General features: G+C 47.1%; 2 protein-coding genes across 2 annotated transcripts; one reads left to right on the top strand and one right to left on the bottom strand.

Moving 5' to 3' along the window:
• Window positions 1-10,271: 10,271 nt before the first annotated feature.
• Window positions 10,272-12,030, bottom strand: LOC109774724 (E3 ubiquitin-protein ligase SIRP1). Its single transcript, XM_020333485.4, has 2 exons — window positions 11,677-12,030; window positions 10,272-11,389 (listed from the first exon to the last, which is right to left on the bottom strand). Exon 2 carries the CDS (start codon window positions 11,349-11,351, stop codon window positions 10,383-10,385), a length of 969 nt encoding a protein of 322 aa, XP_020189074.1. The 5' UTR covers window positions 11,352-11,389; window positions 11,677-12,030; the 3' UTR covers window positions 10,272-10,382.
• Window positions 12,031-16,006: 3,976 nt separating this feature from the next.
• LOC109774723 (RGS1-HXK1-interacting protein 1) lies at window positions 16,007-21,062 on the top strand. The gene is made up of 8 exons (XM_045227846.2): window positions 16,007-16,229; window positions 16,679-16,745; window positions 16,862-16,951; window positions 19,655-19,707; window positions 20,011-20,147; window positions 20,253-20,317; window positions 20,455-20,513; window positions 20,606-21,062. The coding sequence occupies exons 1-8, from the start codon at window positions 16,146-16,148 to the stop codon at window positions 20,693-20,695; spliced, it is 645 nt and encodes a 214-aa protein (XP_045083781.1). The 5' UTR covers window positions 16,007-16,145; the 3' UTR covers window positions 20,696-21,062.
• Window positions 21,063-22,083: the final 1,021 nt, after the last annotated feature.

Below are 22,083 nucleotides of genomic sequence, written 5' to 3' on the forward strand. Positions count from 1 at the left end.
GAAATACTTACTCTACTTTGTTGCATCACGCTTTCCTCTTCAGGGGAAAAACCAACGCAAGCTCAAGAAGTAGCAGCGGCGAGAGGAGGGGGGTGCCAGGTACTCCAGCTGCGGCGAGTTGCCACCCTCAATGTACTCGAGGACGGCTTCGAGGGTCCGCCCGGGGACGCCCCACCATTGGCGCCGCCCCTCGGAGTTGAGGCGCCCGCGGGGTTCGAGGCCGTTCGTGGCAGCCAGCTCGTCGGCATGGCGGCGGTCGAAGTACGCCGTCCACAGCGTGTGACTGTCGGGGCGTATGTCGGCTGCTGCCGCGCGTGCTCCGACAGCGACGACCGAATGCGCGCTATCCCCGCGCGCCGTTTTGCATCGGTGGGCGGCGGTGGCACCGGGACTCCGCCGGCGCTGAGCCTCCACGAGCCCGGCATCCGCATGTCCGGCGGCGCCGGGTAGTCCGCCTTGTAGAGGAGGCGGGCTTCTGCCTCGTGCAGGTGGCAGCGACCGAAGCCATTGGCAGCCGCTCCGTCGCCGGGGTAGCACTCGGCCATGGTCACGGTTTTTAGATGGGGGAGAGAGGGGAGAGGGGCGTCGGCGAGGAGAGAGGGGAGAGAGGGGCGTCGCCGGCGAGAGGGGGGAAGGGTTGTGAGCGTGTGTGGCCACGCCGAGGGAGGGGCTACTTTTATAGCGGCGGGTGGGCGGTGAGCCGGTGGCTACCGTATGTACGCGTGGCGGGAGGGGGTGGGACGCACGCAGCGCGCCTTCACTACGCCGCCCGTGAGGAATCAATGGAAGGCTGACCGACGCAGCCTTCACATTGATTCCCGCGGGAACCGAGGCGATGAGGACGACGAAGGCGCCGACTTGCTGACTCGACGGGCCCACCCCTTTTCGCATGCCAAAACCGTTTCGCCCGGCGCGCCCAGTCGCCCCCAGCGCCCCGGGTTCGGCCTGAGTCCGCCGGCACCAAATTCGGCCCTAACTGGTGAAAAAAGGCTTCTAGGGACGTGACTGGGCCAATTTTTTCGCGCCTGGCGATAAAAAAGGGACTTGGGGGCCTATTGGGGGCGAGTGGAGATGCTCTTAGCGTTGGGAGTTCATTCAAGGTGCGGACATGTAATTCGTATTGTAGTATTAATTGCTACTTTTTTGTTTACAAGCACATCAGATGTATTGTCTTCTTTTTATTGAGATGATCAAAGGTAAGATCCTCTGCAAAATTTAAATTTGGTTAGAGAACTGATCGCACTAAGTAAGTTAACTTTTAGAGTTACACATTAAATTCAGGCCATCTTTTGCTGCAGAACATTTCTTATCCTTATTTTCTTACTCTTTTTCTCTTTATTGTGTGCTTCTCTCTTTTAAATTGTTTATTACACTACCATCCCGCAGCAGCGCGCAGGGTATTGTCTACTATAAGATGTTTTGGATATTTTAATATAGATTATATACAAAGTAAAATGAGGAAACAAACATATTAAATTGTGTCTATATATATCCAATTCACAAAAAATTAGAACATCTTAGGGCACGCTTGTAATCGATGTAATTGGATACGGAGGTGTTTCACTCATACGTGTATCGTACCGGTGGTTGAGCAATTTACGTCTGGAAATGCAACAATGGGCCGAGACATGTATTATTTACAATTTAAAAGAAAAACGATAATCCAAACAGGTCTTTATATACGAAAATACTAACGCCCACATGTGTGGGCGTTGGCATCTCGCCCACACGGAACGGAGGAAGTATTAAGCACACGTTCACATTCGCCAGAACTGTATAGTCTGTGTGATCCTAGTTGTTAGCGTCCCTCCTACACCTGAGCAGAGGAAGGCCGGAGTGGCACCAGGACGGCCCAAGAGAGAGACGAGGCTGTGCCACAAGTTCACTGGGCCTCAGTGGGTCTCTTACATGTTCGGCCTAGAGGAGCCCATCAGTAGCTGATATAAGCAAGTGTAGCAAGTGGGATAGGGTATCCTGGCTTGGATCAGAAAGAACTGGTGGCGGCTGTAGCGTGTATCTTTTCCCCTTTGTACTTCTTCTTCTTCTTGGAACTCTCCTGTAATCGCCACAGTATTTGATTCCTCCATTCATCTATGAGAGAGTAGTACAGGGTACCTAACACGTGGTATCAGTCGCCAGCCCACCCCTCTTCCCCGCGCTGGAGACGCGCAAGCAGACCACCGACCGTCAACGACTTCTCGCCGCCATGGATCCGGCGCTCAAGTCCTACCTTGACAAGATGATGGAGAATTTGACCAAGGCTAAGGACGACACCCACGCCGACATCAAGCAGCTCGCGGGCCGCATCGACACCCAGGCTGCACAAGTCGACGTGCTCTCCGCCTGGAAGCCTGGTCTGGAGGACCGCATCTCCAAACTCCAGGAAGCGGTCGGGGCGCTGCAAGGCGAGCGGGCATCTGCGGCAACTACATCCATGGGTTGATCGCGCACGGTGGATCTCTCTGATCTAGCGCCCAACGACGGGATCCACGGGCCCGATGGCCACAGCGGTCCTCATCAGCACCGGGGCGGTCCGCCAGCGGGTGGCATCCCGTCGGCGACCTCTCCGACCAATGGTACGCCGCACTTCCTTTCCCAAGCCCGTCTCCTTGATTCCTCGCTAGGCCCTTGCATCTCCCGGTCAGCTCGTTGCGGGGCCGGGCCAAACACCTCCGTCTGTTTCGTTTCCCCAATTTTCCGGCGAGAATCCCAAAATCTGGAAAACTATGTGTGAGCAGTACTTTACTATGTTTCAAGTACATCCGTCCTACTTCATCCCCATGTCCACCCTACACTTCACTGGCCCTGCAGCAATTTGGTTGTAATCGATCCAACCCAAGATTGGTGAACTCGATTGGGATGCGTTTTGCAACCTCCTCTGCTCACGTTTTGGGCGAGATCGACATCAACCCTTGATTAGGCAATTTTATGCCCTTCGTCAGACTAATTCTGTTTCCGATTACATTGAGCAGTTCGAAAATTTGATGAATCACCTTATTTCCTATTCTGATGATGTACATCCTTTGTATTTTATGACGGGGTTCGTGGAGGGCCTGCGGGCAGATATTCGTGTCGTGGTCATGGTCCAGCGGCCCAAAGACTTGGATACAACTTGTGCTCTGGCTATCCTGCAAGAGGAAGTAGCTGAGGGCCACAAGGGGCCGTGGTACAGTTAGCCTGAGAGCACAGGCCTGCCTGGACGCGCCCGGCACCCGACGCCAATGCCACTGCCGCCACCGCCAGCGCGGGCACCAACTACCTACCCCGCAGCAGAAGATCGCCGGGGAACAGATGCAGCTCGAGCCAACAGTGATGCGTCGAAACTCACTGCTCTTCGCAACTTTCGGCGTGCCAAGGGGCTCTATTTCAAGTGTGGGGAACGGTGGGGACATGATCATGTGTGTCCTCCCGTCGTCAAGCTGCATGTAATTGAGGATATGCTCAGTTTATTCAGTCTGGATGCATCAGACGAACACCCAGTTCCGCGTTCTGCAAACCAGGATCAGGACGACACCCCGGAGCAAGTTTGGCAGTTGTCTCTGCAAGCGGTCTCGGGTACAGACGCGCCCACCTGCCTCCAACTGCACGGGTGGTTCCAAGGGCAAGAAGTGCTGATGTTAGTCGACTCTGGTAGCTCTGCATCGTTTGTGTCACAGCAATTGCAACCCAAGTTGCGAGGAATTTAGGATATGCCACGTCCTGTGAAGGTAGCAGTAGCAAATGGATCTGAATTGTGGTGCAGCCAAGAAGTGTCAGGATGTTCTTGGTACTCCCAAGGCAATGTGTTTACCACCAATTTCAGATTGCTGCCGCTGGGCTGTTACGACGTCATCTTGGGCATGGAATGGCTTGAATATCACAGCCCCATGCTTATTGACTGGCCAAGGCGTCGCATGCAAATCGAACATGAAGGTTTTACAGTCGTTCTGCAAGGAATAACTTCCTCAGTCAACAAGTGTGATACCTTGAACAGCATTCAACTTGCTGGTATGGAAAAGCAATCAACAGTCGCCTATGTTGTTCACCTATGTTATGTCCGGGACTCGGAGAACATCACCGACATATCTTGCACAAATCTGCCACCAGAAATCGCCAAGGTACTGCTGGAATACGAGGATGTGTTCGCAGAACCTGTTGGACTGCCACCCAAGCGTGACTGCGATCACCACATACCATTGATGCAGGGTGCTCAACCTGTTAACATCCGGGCATATCGCCTTAAACCTGAACTGAAAACAGAAGTGGAGCGTCAGATTGCAGAAATGCTTAAGGCAGGCATTATTCAAAAAAGCAGCAGCCCCTTTTCTTCCCCCATCATCCTGGTGAAAAATAAAGATGGAACCTGGCGAATTTGTGTTGACTACCGATGACTAAATGCCATGACCATCATAAGTAAGTATCCAGTGCCGGTGATAGAAGACATCCTGGATGAACTAGCAGGAGCTCGCTGGTTCTCTACGCTGGATTTGCGATCAGGGTACCATCAGATTCATCTAGGCGAGGGCGAAGAGTTCAAGACGGCTTTCCAAACCCATTTCAGTCATTTTGAGTACAAGGTGGTTCCATTTGGCCTTGGAGGAACACCTGCAACATTCTTGGGAGGATTGAATGTCACCTTGAAGCCAGTTCATCGCGTATGTGCTATGTCGTTCTTTGACGACATCCTCATTTTTAGTCGCACATTCGCACTACACATCCAGCACTTGCGTCAAGTCCTGTCACTTCTCCAAAAAGACCAATGGTATGTCAAGAGGTCCAAGTGCGTGTTTGGACAGCAAGAGGTCAATTACCTTGGGCACACTATCTCTGGCAAGGGAGTGGCAACCGATCAAAGCAAGATCAAGCAGGTGGTCGAGTGGCCAGTACCAGTTTGTGTCAAGGACGTCCGCGCTTTCCTCGGTCTGGCGGGGTACTACAGGCGTTTCGTCCGGCAGTTTGGTATGCTCACGCGGCCTCTGACAAATCTCCTGTGCAAACATACACAGTTCCTGTTGGGGATCGTAGCAGAATTTTAAAATTTCCTACGCATCACCAAGATCCATCTATGGAGTATACTAGAAATGAGGGGAAAGGAGTGCATCTACATACCCTTGTAGATCGCGAGCGGAAGCGTTCCAATGAACGGGGTTGATGGAGTCGTACTCGCCGTGATCCAAATCACCGATGACCGAGTGCCGAACGGACGGCACCTCCGCGTTCAACACACGTACGGAGCAGCGACGTATCCTCCTTCTTGATCCAGCAAGGGGGAAGGAGAGGTTGATGGAGATCCAGCAGCACGACGGCGTGGTGGTGGAAGTAGCGGGATCTCGGCAGGGCTTCGCCAAGCTTCTGCGAGAGGGAGAGGTGTTGCAGGGGGAGAGGGAGGCGCCAGGGGCTGTGGTCTTGCTGCCCTCCCTCCCCCCACTATATATAGGGACCCCTGGGGGGCGCCGGCCCTGGGAGATCAGATCTCCAAGGGGGGGCGGCGGCCAAGGGGGAAGGGGGGGTGGCTTCCCCCCAAGCCAAGTGGGGCGCCCCCCACCCCTAGGGTTTCCAACCCTAGGCGCAGGGGGAGGCCCAAGGGAGGGTGCCCCAGCCCACTAAGGGCTGGTTCCCTTCCCACTTAAGCCCATGGGGCCCTCCGGGATAGGTGGCCCCACCCGGTGGACCCCCGGGACCCTTCCGGTGGTCCCGGTACAATACCGATAACCCCCGAAACTTTCCCGGTGGCCGAACCTGGACTTCCTATATATAATTCTTCACCTCCGGACCATTCCGGAACTCCTCGTGACGTCCGGGATCTCATCCGGGACTCCAAACAACTTTCGGGTTTCCGCATACTAATATCTCTACAACCCTAGCGTCACCGAACCTTAAGTGTGTAGACCCTACGGGTTCGGGAGACATGCAGACATGACCGAGACGCCTCTCCGGTCAATAACCAACAGCGGGATCTGGATACCCATGTTGGCTCCCACATGTTCCATGATGATCTCATCGGATGAACCATGATGTCGAGGATTCAATCAATCCCGTATACAATTCCCTTTGTCAATCGGTACGTTACATGCCCGAGATTCGATCGTCGGTATCCCAATACCTTGTTCAATCTCGTTACCGGCAAGTCACTTTACTCGTACCGTAATGCATGATCCCGTGGCTAACTCCTTAGTCACATTGAGCTCATTATGATGATGCATTATCGAGTGGGCCCAGAGATACCTCTCCGTCATACGGAGTGACAAATCCCAGTCTCGATCCGTGCCAACTCAACAGACACTTTCGGAGATACCCGTAGTGCACCTTTATAGTCACCCAATTACGTTGTGACGTTGGGTACACCCAAAGCACTCCTACGGCATCCGGGAGTTGCACGATCTCATGGTCTAAGGAAAAGATACTTGACATTGGAAAAGCTCTAGCAAACGAACTACACGATCTTTGAGCTATGCTTAGGATTGGGTCTTGTCCATCACATCATTCTCCTAATGATGTGATCCCGTTATCAATGACATCCAATGTCCATAGTCAGGAAACCATGACTATCTGTTGATCAACGAGCTAGTCAACTAGAGGCTCACTAGGGACACGTTGAGGTCTATGTATTCACACATGTATTACGATTTCCGGATAACACAATTATAGCATGAACAATAGACAATTATCATGAACAAAGAAATATAATAATAACCATTTATTATTGCCTCTAGGGCATATTTCCAACAGTTCCAGTGGACAGCAGCAACACAGTCTGCGTTTGAGGCTCTAAAGACTGCCCTGACCTCATCCCCTACACTGGCCCTGCCTGATTTCACCAAGCCCTTCGTGGTCGAGACAGATGCCTGTGAATATGGCGTTGGCGTAGTACTCCAGCAGGAAGGCCACCCGATTGCCTACCTCAGTAAGGCATTGGGGCCGCGAACTAAAGGCCTGTCTACATATGAAAAAGAGTATTTGGCAATTGTTTTGGCAGTCAAGCAATGGCGACCGTACCTGCAATTCGGGGAATTTGTGATCAAAACTGACCAGCGTAGCCTGGTACACCTGGAAGAACATCGCCTACACACCCCCTGGCAACAGAAAGCCTTCACCAAGCTTTTGGGGCTGCAGTACCGCATATATTATTGCAAGGGATCAGAAAACGGTGCTGCTGATGCGCTCTCTAGGCGGCCGGTGCCCACTACTGAACAAGTTCAGGCCATCTCAGTTTGCCAACCAGCATGGTTGCAGGAGATAGTAAAAGGTTATGCTGCCGACCCCAAGACCTGGCAGCTGATCACACAGTTGGCAGTGGCACCCGTGGAAGGCAGCCACTTTACCCTCAACAAGGGCATTGTTCGCTTTAAAGGGCGTGTCTGGCTGGGCAACAACACGCATCTACAGCAGCATATCATGCGTGCCTTGCACGACAGTGCTGTCGGCGGCCACTCAGGGTTCCCAGCTACCTACAGAAGGATCAAACACCTGTTTGCGTGGCCAGGAATGAAGCAACACATTAGGGACCACGTCCAGTCTTGTCAAATTTGCCTGCAAGCCAAGCCGGACCGAACACAATATCCGGGGCTGCTCCATCCATTGCCAGTCGCCAAGCGTTGTTGGGACTTGGTCTCCATGGATTTCATTGGTGGATTGCCTCCCTCTCGACAATACAACAGCATATTGGTGGTAGTGGATACCTTCTCCAAGTTTGCTCACTTCCTTCCGGTCAAGCACCCCTATACGGCGCAGACAATTGCTCAGCTCTACATCGACCAGGTGTACAGACTACACGGCATGCCAGAAGCCATTATCTCTGACAGAGATGCCATCTGCACCAGCAAAGTGTGGCAGGAGATCTACAAACTACGAGGGGTGGAACTGAAAATGAGTTCATCTCATCATCCTCAGACAGACGGACAGACCGAAAGGGTCAACCAGTGTCTCGAAACCTACTTGCGTTGCTTTGTCCACAGCTCTCCCAACAACTGGAGCAGATGGTTGGCATTGGCTGAGTTCTGGTACAACTCAACGTATCACTCCACGCTCACAAGACACCGTTCGAAGTGGTTTATGGCCAAGAGCCGCGGCACCTTGGGCTGGTCCCTGAGCAAGCAACACCAATTCCCGAGCTTAATGAATGGTTGGAAGAACGACAACAAATGCAAGATGTCTTGAGGCAACACTTGCTGCGAGCCAAGCAAATCATGAAGCAGCAAGCAGATAAGAAACGAACTCACAGAGAGTTCCAGGTTGGCGACCAGGTATTTCTCAAGCTGCAGCCATACATTCAGACATCCGTAGCACGCCGGGCCAACCACAAACTGAGTTTCAAGTTCTTCGAGCCCTATACAGTGACCCGCCGGGTGAATGAGGTTACATACGAGCTGCAGCTGCCTGAGGGATCATCGATTTTCCCAGTCTTTCACGTCTCACAACTGCGCAAGGCGCTGACCCCAGGTGCGAGCGCCTCATCTTCCCTTCCATCACTTACTGATATGGTTAATGTTCCAGTGGAGATTTTGGACACAAGATGGCGTCGCGGCTCGAACAAAATGCGAGAGCAAGGGCTCGTCCGCTGGCAAGACTCCAAGGCTACACCGGACACCTGGGAAGACATGGAGGATCTTCGGCGGCGATTCCCTCCTGCTACGACTTGGGGACAAGTCGTGTCTGAAGAAAGGGGGGCGGGGGGTGGTTAGCGTCCCTCCTACACCTAAGCAGAGGAAGGCCAGAGTGGCACCAGGACGGCCCAAGGAAGAGAGGAGGCCGTGCCACAAGTTCACTCGGCCTCAGTGGGTCTCTTACATATTCGGCCCAGAGAAACCCATCAGTAGCTGATATAAGCAAGTGTAGCAAGTGGAATAGAGTATCCTGGCTTGGATCAGAAAGAACTGGCGGCGGCTGTAGCGTGTATCTTTTCCCCTTTGTACTTCTTCTTCTTTCTGGAACTCTCCTGTAATCGCCACAGTATTTGATTCCTCCATTGATCTATGAGGAGTCAATTGCAAGAAACCACCACATTTGCGGCTAGGTTTGCAGAAAACCACCAACTCGTTAATCCGTCGCAGAAAACACCGGAAAAATTGTTAAGTCGTTGCAAAAAACACTGATTGGCTGATTTGGCTCGTTTAATCACTTTCTTGCAAGTGGGGTCAGATTGTAAGGAATTGACTTAGCAAAAAAATAACATATAGACCCCTAGATCTAAAAAAAAAGCAATCAGACCCTCCCGTGCAACACCGACGCGCAATCCACTACGCGCTGCCGCCGCTCTGCTCCATCATCGCCTCAACCACCACCAGCAACGGCGTCGACAGCAGCAGCGGCCGGGCCATCGACCGCCACTCGTCGCGCCTCCGCGACCCTCACCGCCCCTCCACCTCCAAGCCGCCAAGGCCAAGCACGAGTACTAGCAGCACCAAAGACTCGGCATTCTCCGGCTACTCCAAGCAGGAGCACGGCCACGGCAGTAAGAAGAAGAAGAAGAGCACCACCGCTGCTGCTGGGACTTCAGAGAAGAGGTTGGTAAGCAGCGCAGCGGCGGATGGTGCCTCTGCTCCTCATGGCAGGGTGTATGCTGCACAACAAAAGCAGAGCAAAGCAAATGACGATGGCTCCAAGGGACAGAGTTGCTACAGAGGAAACGACCGAGCATCAGAAGTTCAGAACTAATAAACTTACGGCCGTATTTGTAGCCGATGGGGCGGTTGGCGATGGCACAGCGCTTGGGGATGGTCATGGCGATGGCGTGCTTGACGCCAGCCTGGCGCGCGGTGCTGGACGGCATGACGGCGCACAGGCACTTGGGGCTGCGCCCGATGCTCCGTATCTGCGCGCAGCAGCCGGGCGTCACCTTGGCCTGGGGTTCTGCGTCGCCGCCGCGCACGGGGCCAGCTTGAGCGTCATCCTGTCCGCAGGGACGCGCCACTGCCCGGCGCCGCGCGCAGAAGCATCGCGAGCATGCAGAGGCACCTCGGCGGAAGAGCGGTGTTCCACGGGGAGGATCTGATTGCTTTTGTTTTTTTAATCTAGGGGTGTATGTGTTTTTTTTGCTAAATCAATTCCTTACAATCTGGCCCCATTTGTAAGAAAGTGATTAAATGGGCCAAATCATCTGATCAGTGCTTTTTGCAACGACTTAACAAATTTTTCGGTGTTTTCTGCAACGGATTAACGAGTTGGTGGTTTCGTGCAAACCTAGCCGCAAATGTGGTGGTTTCTTGCAATTGACTCATCTATGAGAGAGTAGTACTGGGTACCTAACACTAGTATTACTGCATCTTGCAATTCTGTCCTGAGCACAGACATAGAGACGAATGAGCTAGTGTATTACGGTTCAACCAATGAACAAATCCAGCTTTACAAGATGCTAGACTGTAGACAGCTAAAACAAATTAAACAGATTCCCATTATTGTTAGTTTCATCGCGACGACGAGGAGCTTCCATTCGATCTGCGCGAGAACAAACGACCAAAAGGTCGTGCGAGCCACCGCCGCCTGCCACTGCTTCCACCGTCGCTATCGCCCTCGACGTCGCGGCGTGCATTGCCACTGGATTCGTCGGCGGTTTCCTCGGCGCCATTGCCGGCCGGCTCCGTGGCCTCGTCCGTGGGCAGCTGGTACCTGCAGACGGGGCAGGAGCTGTTCGCCTCCAGCCACGGCAGCAGGCACACGTCGTGGAAGCGGTGCTTGCACGGCATCTCCTTGGCCTCGCCGCCAGCCGCGAAGTCGTCCAGGCACACCGGGCAGGTCGCGGCCTCGCTTACCTTTACCGTTGGCAATGCGGCAACGGCCTCCATCTTCGCCGGCAGCGTGCCTTGCCGGCTCGGGTCGGTCTCGGCCAGGTACTCCAGCAGCAAGTCCAGCCCGGGGCCAAGAATCAACTCGCCAAGCGTCAGGCCTGCCCCCCTGCCGGCCCCGGCGCTATTGCTGGCTCCTCCCTCTGGCACGAGCATGGCATGCGCGTCGGCGGGGCTAACCAGCACGAGCCGCTCGAGCCCCGGGTCGGGCGCGTCGCCGTCGGCATCGGCATCGCCTTCCTGGAGCGCGTTGAGCAGCTGCAAGAAGGCGAGGTGGCGGTACTGTCTTCGCGCCAAGGTCGCGAGGTCGCCGCCGTCGAGCCCGTAGGAGACGCCGAGGAGGTCCATCAGGATAGGCGGCCACTGCGGAACCGCGAGCTCCGACCTTGCGCCCGCGTCGTCTGGGCCGGCCCCTGTGGCAGGACCACGGTCGCCCACGGCGTTGCTGCTCCGCCGGCCATCGGCCATCTCCTCCACGAATCCGGAACGGCAGTGCGGGCACTTCACCTCCTCGACGCCCAGCTCTGGCCTTACGATCACCGAGCACATGTGGCAATAGTATCTAGAAGTTGCACCGGGTTCCTCCGCCATGTCTTTCTCCTGAGATTTCCTATCTCCTCGACCAAGAACTGCGTATAGGTAGTTAGGAACAGAATCGCCATCAGGCATAGTTGTGCGACGATGCAAAATTTCACCGAGCCTCAAAAAAAATATAAATTGGGAAAATTAGCGCGCACGTTCTCCTGGCTGAAACAAAGTTCCCTGGCCCTTTTCCAACAGAACAATAGATGCGCGAGCTAACGATACTTTGAAAACTTCACACAGAAAGTGCAAAACCGCACGAAATCCTATCCAAAACATTGAACCTAAAACTAAAAACATACTAGCATGAAGATGGATGAAGTTAAGAACTTACCAGCAGCTATAAGAGAGATGGAGCTTCTTCAAGAACACCCGAGGAATTAGCGCGCATGGATGATTTGGATGCCACGGAAGCAAACCAAAGCAGGTGGGGAGCAAGAAGAAGAATCAGAGGGGGGCCGGCAGGAGAGGCGGGCGGAGAAGAGATATGTTTGATGCCAACGCAACTCTATCGGGTATTACTAAAACTCGTGGGCGCCTTGGAATAATTGGTGGCTTCTTGTTTTGCACATCGCCCGGTTGCTTAGGCAGCGGAGAGTTCTAGTCCACGGAGACTCTCAAGCTGTCCTGCCGGCTAAAAATTTGTATTGATAGCTTTCGCTGCTGTCATGTCATGGTGTGGTAACGTGAGCAAACCCAAGAACAGGTCTGATCCATGGAATAGAGACGAGACGACAGGGACGGCTTTTGACGAGTTCCTTTCGCTGGCGTATCCCTGACGAACACAGTGACATTGGCGCCATCGATGAGCCGGAGAATGCATTCAATTGAGGAGAGACAATCTATAAAGCCGTGATAGTTGACGTTCCAAAATTGTGTGTATTTTTGTAATTCTGTGACAACATATATATAGCGAGGGACTGAAGGATAATTGACCTGTGGTGTTGACGCATGGGCGTAGTGTGGGCGGAGCTACTTGGGTACTTGGTTGCACAAATGTACACTCACTGTTTTTACAAGAACGTTGACTAACTATGCCGTATAACTCGCACACATGCATCAAATAAATTAAAAAAAATTATAGAACTTTATATTAAAGTTGTACCAGAGTTGCGACAATTAATTTGGATCAGAGAGAATAATATTCATGAAAACTATCACAACGCCGGGCCAGTGACATTGGCATTGCGTGACCCGAAAGTGACAGCTACATAGGCCACAACAAACAAATACTTAGCATAGGGCATGACCATGTAGCATATTCATGCGTAAATTTGCTATGCGCTTAATTAATCTTCTAGGTTTTCTTGTAGATAATAAGAATAAAAGCATGTACATAATATATATGATAATAAATTATGATGTTAATTTTAATATAAAATAGGATCATTATACATAAATATAGTATGTCAGCTTGTCGAGCTAAATTTAAGTGTGTAGTGTTTGCACAAAATCATCTTTTTTACTATTAAGTTACATAAACGTTTATTTTTAGCTCATTTCTTTTTTAGTCGCTCTCGAGTCGAGCCTAAAAATGAGTGAATCTCCAATGATTCGTGAGCCTCGAGTTCAAATTTATTGTTGCCTTAAACTGGGTATCAAGTGTCTGATTCTTGGAAAACTAAATCTTCTTCATTCAAGGTTTGATTTGTGTATCATTTTCCTAGTTTTCATTCAAAAATTTCTACTTGGGAAATTATTATTTTTATAGATGTACATGTGGATTTTTTTTTGGAATAACCACATACATTTCATTAGACAAACATATTACAAAGAGTACACATGTGGTCATCGCAAGCGACATACATAAATGTCTTGCAATATTGCATCAAAGACTTTGTAAGAAGTAAAACTAATTTCACTTGGGCAGAATCTTGTGCCACGCCAAAACATCACCCACCATCGTCCTCCTCCGTCGCTGAGGCAACGTCGAAGAAAGAGTACCAAGATCTAGAGGAGCACCTTTTGCATATAATGATGCTTTTCGAGCCAATGAAACGGACCGCTGCAAGCGACGAGACCGAGACTTTGTGGCACGTCAGCCGGGGTTCTTCCCCGTGTCCACTAGATCCCAGCATCGTTAACTTCATTCGACGAGATCAAAGATGATGAACAGCGATGCATTCTGCCATCCACACACCCCACTGTAAAACACCAAACGGAACCACAACAGCCGACACCAACGCCACCCGAGAGAGTGTTGCGCGCCGACCATCAGACACAAATCATACCGGATCTGAAGACCGGCAAGAAAACCAAGCCACCTGCTCCTCGACGCCGCCCATTAGAGCGCCACTGAGATGGAGGACGAGTAGAAGCAAATTATTTCGACGCGGCGCCGTCTCCACCATTGATGCATCACCTTTGAAAACAAATTGTGCCTATCCTATACCTCTATCGGACAGAGACTGCTGGGGTCCCCGCCCGCTCCCGCCGTTGAAGCGGCAGACGGAGACGAACGAGGACCTAGCGTTGCCGGCGGTGTTGAGGAAAGCAAAGGGAACCGCCTCCTGTATCGCCTCTCTGGAGCGGTTCCAGGAGCGAACAGTCGGGGGTGACATGCGGAGAATGTTACAAAGCACCCAAGTGGGGCCTAGAGAGAAAAAGAACATATACCGTGAAGAAACCTTTATGTAGGGAAAATCGTGTCCTATTTTTTTGTTGAGAATTAGCATTTCTTTTAAATGAATTGAAAAGTATTAACTATGCCTGAGATAGGCGGGCGGTGCTAATATGTATCGCCTATACTCTTTTTTTAGGGGATGTATTGCCTATATGCTATTTTTTTGAGAAAAAAAAAATTATAGCCTCTACGCAACCTCATGGAAGGACCGCTAACACTTAGGACCTGTTAAATGGGCCAGACCCGGCGTGCATAACGAGCGCTCGCTCATGTCGGCTCACCTGTTGCGCCAGCTCGCCAATCTGGCTGGTGTTGCTGGTTGTTTGTCACTTCCCCCCTCTTTTTATATGCATTTCAAATATTTATGAAATATATACACTTGATTACTAAATCTATAAAAATCTTGAATTTCACAATGTTCAGAAATTTTACAATATTCACAGATTTAAAAATGTATTTATGATTTTGAAAGAAACCATGAATTTTAATTCTATTTCCAGTAAGTTGATGTTCAAGAATTTTAAGAATGTTCAGAAAATGTTAAACAATTCATAATTTGTTTTTAAATTTATATTTTTCATGAATTTTATAAATATTTAAAAAAATTAAAATATTCACAAATTAAAAATTCACTATTTTCTAAATGTTCGTGAATAAAAAATTATTTGTGAATTTTATAATGTATTCACAAATTTAAAAAAAATGCTCTCAAACTTCAAAAAAATGTACATGAAAGGAAAAAGGATTAATAAAATAAAAAATGAAAATGAAAGCAGTAAAAATCAATAGTGGAAAAGACTGACATGAAAAAGAAAAAGAACCCAAATGTTCCCAAAACCGGGCTTAACCTTCCAAAAGTGCTCAATAGCCAACCATGCGCCTCAATGCTCTTAATATGCTAACTCACGTCAGACGTTAGGCAACCGCGCGTGGTATGTATGCAGTCAAGAATCAGCGATACATCCTTCACGGAAAATCACTAGTTAAGGGATGTTCCTTGCAAAGGTTACCTCGAAACGCCTCTGGTGATGACAAGTGGCGTAATGAATATTTGCCATTTTCTTCCACAGGCGGAATGGATTTGAGGATTGGTGCATGCTCTTTTCTTCTATAGATTCATTTTTGAGAAGAAATATATCATGATCTCATCATGAACCATTTCAACGTTGCCTTTCTCACGTCGAAACCATCAAAAATAGATTTTGTGTTGATATATCTGATAAACCTTTTTTGACATAACTTATTCTTTCACTGAGAATTAACAAGTACTCGCAACTAGCATTAATCCGTGGTGTGAATATGAATAAACTTGTGCTTCCACAAGCAACACACCATGAATTAACATGTGCTCTCACGAGAGCACATCTGTGCTGCCCGCGGGAGCATGCCTGTGCACAAGAAAAAGAGCTAAGATAACCCCCCAAAAAACTAGAGAAACCTTTTTTTCACAAATCCAAAAAAAATGGGTCTCCCTTAAAAAACAAGGAAAATCAGGAAAAAAAATATCATGCACACTTCGTCATATCGTCTTGCTCACGGCGAGGGTTTGTCACCCGGCAAGCTTCCACGCCGGTGGGTGCCTCAGAAAGTTCACTCAGGTTCGGGCACCCTCTAACTACTTGCTCTCATCATTTCTAAAAAAGTATAAGTATTCCCTCCGTTCATAAATATAAGATTTTTAAATATTTCAGTATGGAGTACATACAGTCTGAAATGCAAATAGACACACTGAAAATATGTTTATATACATTCGATTCAATTTTTTTGTAAAATATCTTAGGATCCTTGTTGCGATATAGTCGCCTGTCTCACCTTTTTTCTTTTTCTTTTTTTCTTTTATAATTTTTTTGAGTAACTTTTTTTTTCTTTTATAAGAGAGAGAGGCGCGCGTCCAACGTACGTGGCATGAACGGACCGGGCCATGCATACGCCGCTTTTGTTTTTGTTCAAGGCTTCAACGCAACATTTGAAACTCTTCTCGGCCCACCGTTCAAGAAAAAAGAAACTCTTCTCGGCCTACGATTGAACGGGCCTAAAATAGCACTACCCGAAGAAAGGGAAGCGAACGCCAGAGGAGGCGAACAGGGGAGAGATTCTAAAAAAAGGGCGAAGAGGAGAGAGAGAGAGCCCGAGAGATCCGCGGACGCACGGTCGCCGGAGAAACTGCAGGAGCCCAGTCGATGGCGTCATCGGAGATCGGCCGCACGCCGGCGCAAGGCGCGGAAGACGCCTCCGCCTCCCCCTGGCCTCTCCGCAAGCTCCAGGTCTCTAGCCCTTCCCGCCCCGTAATCTTACAGAAACTTGCAATGCCTCTTACAAATCTTGGGCGGATTCGCGTGTTTCTGAGTGCCCTTCTTTATCTCAGATGTGATATCAGGTTGCATGGAATCACGTGTATAACTGAATCGAATTCGTCTTTAAGATGGTGTGCGTGAATTTGTGTTCTTCAGTTAGGATTCGATGGCAAAAATTACCAAGTTCTTCCTATTCCATTTTTGGGGGCTATAGAAAACCTATGCCTTGATGCATGCTATCTCGTCCCTGAATGATTTTATATTTGACTGCCATTCCCTTTGCACGCGATGCTTGTATAGCTGCACTCGCATCGGCTACACTTATTTGTTGGATAAACCGAGATGGTATTTTTTTTATTTACTCCTAAAATTCCCTTCTTTTCCTGCCGCACTAACCCTCTTTCTGCTTGCATTTGTAGAGCTTTGCGCCACGGCTGTTGTCACAGTACAAAGCCTACGAGGATGTGTTTGTGGAGAGGGCTAAAGGCAAGAGCTATGCCATCTTACCCCCCCCCCCCCCCCCCCCCGGTCCCCCTTCACTGGGTGTATTTGTCTCACTATCATGGTTCCCAAATCAATACTTGGTTTTATTTTCATTTTAGTTACTATTTCGGATGCGCTGGTTCTTGCGAGCGAGCATCAAGCGGAGGCAATTGGATGTGCCACTGTCGCAGGGTTCATCTTGTTCAGAGGTATATTTCAAGTTTTCTGAAAGCATACTGAGATTTGTTTCTAATGTTCATAAAGACAGGTTGCAAATTAATTTATCGGCTCAAACCGTGTGGTTCCTTTTAAGGGTGATCTCAGAATGTTATATATTAAGACACAAACTTGGTTATGTCATGTCTTTGCATATGCACATAGACAGAAATGGGACTCATCGATACGCATCAGGGATTGAAGGAAAACTATATAGTTTCACAAATCCTGAAACCAGAGAACATGATTCATCAACAGGCTGCCAAGTTTCTTTCCATTTGTCATGTTCCACATACCTATCCGGTTGTTCAGAAATGTGTAAACTGATTTTGACCTGAGAAATACTATTCAGGAGCTAACAGGCCAGATCATCAGATATATTTCCCTTTTAGAGTTGATGTCGCAAAACCTGCGAATTTGATTCATTCTCGCTCATGTGTATTCGTAGTCCGGGTTAATGATTAGTCTTAAAGAACATTTATTTCAGTTGCAATTGCAGTTGTTTTCTTCTTTGTTTTTTGACTGAAATACAACTTTTGTTATCTCCTAAACCAATCACAATTTTAGTGAAGAATTATCTCTTCTTTGGAGGCTTCAGAAGTTCTCTTTTAGCACCTGCGTAGAAAAAAGCAACATTGTTTCGATGTTGTATCTTATTTATTGGAGTGTAGGCAGTATTCATGTCGCGTTAAAGTTCTTAAATCCTATCAGTTATTATAGTTTGGTGCCAGAGGTTATGCACATGCACTATATGTATGCAATTCCTTTCCGTTGAGGGGTGCTTCCATATATCTTTATCTCTTTTTTTTTGCGAAATTCCATATATCTTTATCTGATTTCAAACCTGAGATGATCCAAGCTTGAATCAAGCCAAGCCATCTGTCTCAGGTTCTATCTTGTTTGGTTTTTCTTGGTTTGTTAATTCCTTGTTGGGATGCAAACCTGGAAAATGGTACGTGGGAGATCTACTTTGAGTTTGGCCACCAGATACATAAGATTTTTTTTTTTCATGTAGTCTAGCTACCAATTATTAATCTTAACCTAAGACTCATCATGTGTCTGAAGATTCACAAATGATCAGTTGCCATTGAACTTAGTGTAGGTGAAACTTTCATGAGAAATTACTAAATTATTAATAAACAGCCGGTGATGCATTTTAATCACATGTCATTTACTCAAGTACTTCCTCCCTTTCAGATCACTAAAGTTTACAGAGGGAGTACTTAGTAGCATTGTCTGCTAACGGGCATGTTACTTACTCCCTCCGTTCCTAAATATTTGTCTTTCTAGAGATTTCAACAAGTGACTACATACGGAGCAAAATGAGTGAATCTACACTCTAAAATATGTCTATACTAGCAATGTGCCCGTGCGCTGCAGTGGATCCAAAGTAGAATAATACATATTCACAAATTTGAAAGAAAACAGTCTAGTTTTGATATACATATATCACTAAAAATATCTTATGTTTCATTCAAAATATATTTCTTGGGCTGTTTTGATGAGGTAAGGGAGGAATGTGGTTGGTTTCAAGATACTAAGGGGTTTTCTGTAAATTGGAGCAGAGAAGTGGGATATTGTTGCAAAAAGGCCACAACTTACATCACAGTCGTTAGATGCAGATCTAGTGGTCAGAAATGATGGATGCCAGACACACCATCATCACCAACTGAGTCTTTTATAGGAGTAGAGATACATCCGTATGTGGTAGTCCATTTGAAATCTCTAAAAAGACAAATATTTAGGAACGGAAGGAGTATAAAATAACTTTTGACAAACCCTTGTGCACAAGTTGCATGTCAGGGGGTACTGTATTTGGCACTGATCCATTGAAGTGGTCGATGTTCTCTTCCCGGCTATGAAACGCCGATACTACTTGCAAAGCTTTTATATCTACATTGGATACGTATCTGATACCGATACGCGTTTGATATTTATTCAACCAGTATCGGAAGAATTAAAATTTAGAATAAAGGCACGCAAATTAGATGCATATTGGATACAGTACAAATGGATGCGGCCTAGTCAAATAAGGATTATCTAAGCCCTCCCTTGTTTTGTGCTCTACTTTGACTTGATTCTCTTGCCCCCTCTGTCCTGACTTCCAGTCCCATCCTTCCTCCTTTTGCCCCTTGGTAGCGATGGCCAGACACCCCAGCCGGAGGCAAGCTTGTATTGAATTCCTTTCACCATCCCAACGTCTCACCAACTGTTCCTCCTGCAGACCACTGACCCTAAGCAACTGGCATTTGATGTCCAGCTATGCCACATGATTTTGCTATTCATTTTTAGAGTTAAACATATACCATATCAGCATTTTGGGAAAAAGGCATATCCCGTTAACCATGTTGCCCCAATACTGATACACTTATGGTAACATAACTAAACAGATCACAGTGCCCTTGCCAATGGTCAAGGATCAAGCAATAGAAGAAAAGCCAAAACAGAATTTGGGTTTTGTGAATGCTATGCAGATTAACAAGTGGGCTGAGGTTTGAGTTTAATTGTGTGGATTGTGCGCTAGGTTTATTAGGATTGTGCAGTTACATATAACACATTGCAAGTGTATCCTCCTACAACTTAACAAGAAATAGCTCAAAAGTGGTCCTCTCCCTATTTCAACTGAAATATGGTTGTTTTCTTTGATAGAACAATGGTTTCTTTTGTCTCAAAGCTAATGAATGTTGTACCATCAGGCCCTCGGAGATTTTTATACCGCAATACTCTGGGTCGTTTTAAAACTGAGAAGGTACATTGCCCGCAACTCTGATTATGCTAATTTAAATTTTATTGAACATCTGTAACATATTAGGTTTCGTTTGTTCAGTACTTTTGAATATCCATTTATTTCATTACAGTTGAATCATGTAACAGTGGTTTCTCCAAGTGCCCATGCTGGCAAATACTTTCTGTTTTCATAGTCATGACTGAGTTTCAGTTATTCTGTTACCAACCTTGTCTAACAAGGGCATAAAGATGAGAACCATGACATGCATACATTCTTTTCCTTCACGGATGTATATGATGATGTCCTCACATATAATTTTTATAGGATTTACTGAATGATGTTGAACAAAGTATGATCGAATACAAAACATCTATTGAGAGCTTGAGAAAGGATTCCAAATACACCCTGGACAAAGTAGTCATTGGTGAAAGTGATCTGCAGCGTGGCCGAACTGATTTGAGGTAGTACACATGTGGTGCTTTTCTAATCATCTTCTGTCATTTCCTTGAACTACGCCATACTTGAGAATAATCTACATCTAAATGTTATGCTAATGAATTTTGCAGATCTACTGGTAAGCAAATCCAGTCCGTTATAAGATCTATTTACAAAGCAGAATCCACAGCTGCAGGTATTGAATTCTTCTTCAAAGGTTGATGGTCTTTTTAGTATAAACTTTGAAGCAATGTATCTGTAAATAAGAGGCTATACACATCATTTGACCGTTTTCTTTATTAAATTTGTTCCATATTGTTCTTGTGGCCCTAGGTTTGATGGATCAACTAAGAATTATTCCTACAAGACAGTCTCTTGAATTACGAGCAGAGGCAAGTGAAATAGCTCTTATGTAAAAAAATACTTATTCACTGACTATTATGAAAAGTTGCTTTCAACTTAGCATGCTCTTTTCATCTTTCAGGTGGCTTCCATGGCCTCTGATTTGAAAAACCGGAGACATGTCCTGGAAGAAAGGGTGAACCGTATATCTGAATATGGTGTCCGCGTCTGAATTTTGCCATAGAATCGCTCCTGGGCCCCTCCATGGAATAAACTCAATTCACCAAGAGACATGCCACTGATTAGACAAGCAGCATCTTCCATGGATTATAACCTTGTTTTTGTTAGCATTTGAATACGGGGCGATCAAGATTACTCGCACAACCATCGTTGACTCCCTCTATCATTTACTCCCTCCGTCCCAAAATAAGTGACTCAACTTTGTACGGGAGTACTATTGCCTGTGTTGAGCATTGTTCACTACTGTATCTTTCATGTGCACACATAAGAAAGGCTTAAGCTATGTGCTTCGGCATTTTGCCTCCTGTTAAGAATGAATATCATTCTAGTCCGGAAATAAAGAGCATGTTAATCTGTCCTGTATATGTGTACTCGCTGGAATTTGGACGATCAACTCTGTATGAATAAAACATCGCATGAATAAAGCACAAACAATCAGCAGAAACACTCAGTTTTTGCATGCATGTAAGAAGCCAGCAATACGAGTTCAGCCAAAAATGTGAGTATATGCATAAGAAGGCAAGAACAGGAGTTAAGCAAAAAATATGACTATGCAAAGAAGCCAAAGTTGTGAGTCTATGTCTGCGCACAATGACAAAACAAGGCTCAAGCATTGGAACTTGTCTATAGATGTTATGCTGATGTACGGCAGGCGACACCCATGCACTGCTATAAAAGGAGGAGTCAGGATATCGGTAGCAGAGGGAAAGAGCCTGTGTTGTACTCCCTCCGTTCCTAAATATAATTTTTTTTAGACATTTCAAATGAAATACAACATACGAATGTATGTAGACATATTTTAAAATGTAGATTCATTTGTATACAGTCACTTGTTGGAATCTCTAAAAAGACTTATATTTGAAAACGGAGGGAGTAGCACGGTAGCACTAGTCCCGCTATACGGGGAAATATCCTGTGATACCAAACATCATATGATACCATGCCATAAATTTAATTTTACATGTTTAAAAAATTCTGCAAAAAAAAATTGTGAATGGTCAAAAGACATATGTCTACTACCCCTAAAATTTTCAGATCCAAATTTAAAATATACATGGAGATACAAAGATGACAAATCCACATGTGAATAATGTCATTTTTTGCTTTTGTCCCCTTTTGACACTATTCATGCTAAATTTGTCTTTTTTGTATATTCATTATATTTGGAGTTTGGACTTGAACTTTTTTAGGGTTTATACACACGTCTTTTGAACATTCGCAATTTTTTCATGAATTTTCGAAACATTAAAATTTATGTTTGTTTAAACAGAGGCAAAATATTTGCCTCATCCATTAATTAAGAAAGATTTTAGAGTTGCTTTTACAAACAAAAGCGAAAGGAAATTACAAAGCCTCTACTCTCGTGGCATGATGTTCGCC

Source organism: Aegilops tauschii, chromosome 4 (genome assembly GCF_002575655.3).
Source record: "Aegilops tauschii subsp. strangulata cultivar AL8/78 chromosome 4, Aet v6.0, whole genome shotgun sequence".
NCBI lineage: Eukaryota > Viridiplantae > Streptophyta > Magnoliopsida > Poales > Poaceae > Aegilops > Aegilops tauschii.

Coding starts and splice junctions, on each gene's coding strand:
- LOC109774724 (XM_020333485.4), bottom strand. CDS start 11,351: ATGGCGGAGGAACCCGGTGCAACTTCTAGATACTATTGCCACATGTGC.
- LOC109774723 (XM_045227846.2), top strand. CDS start 16,146: ATGGCGTCATCGGAGATCGGCCGCACGCCGGCGCAAGGCGCGGAAGAC. Junction 16,746..16,861: donor GTTTGTGGAGAGGGCTAAAG/GCAAGAGCTATG, acceptor TTTTCATTTTAG/TTACTATTTCGGATGCGCTG. Junction 20,148..20,252: donor CGTGGCCGAACTGATTTGAG/GTAGTACACATG, acceptor TGAATTTTGCAG/ATCTACTGGTAAGCAAATCC.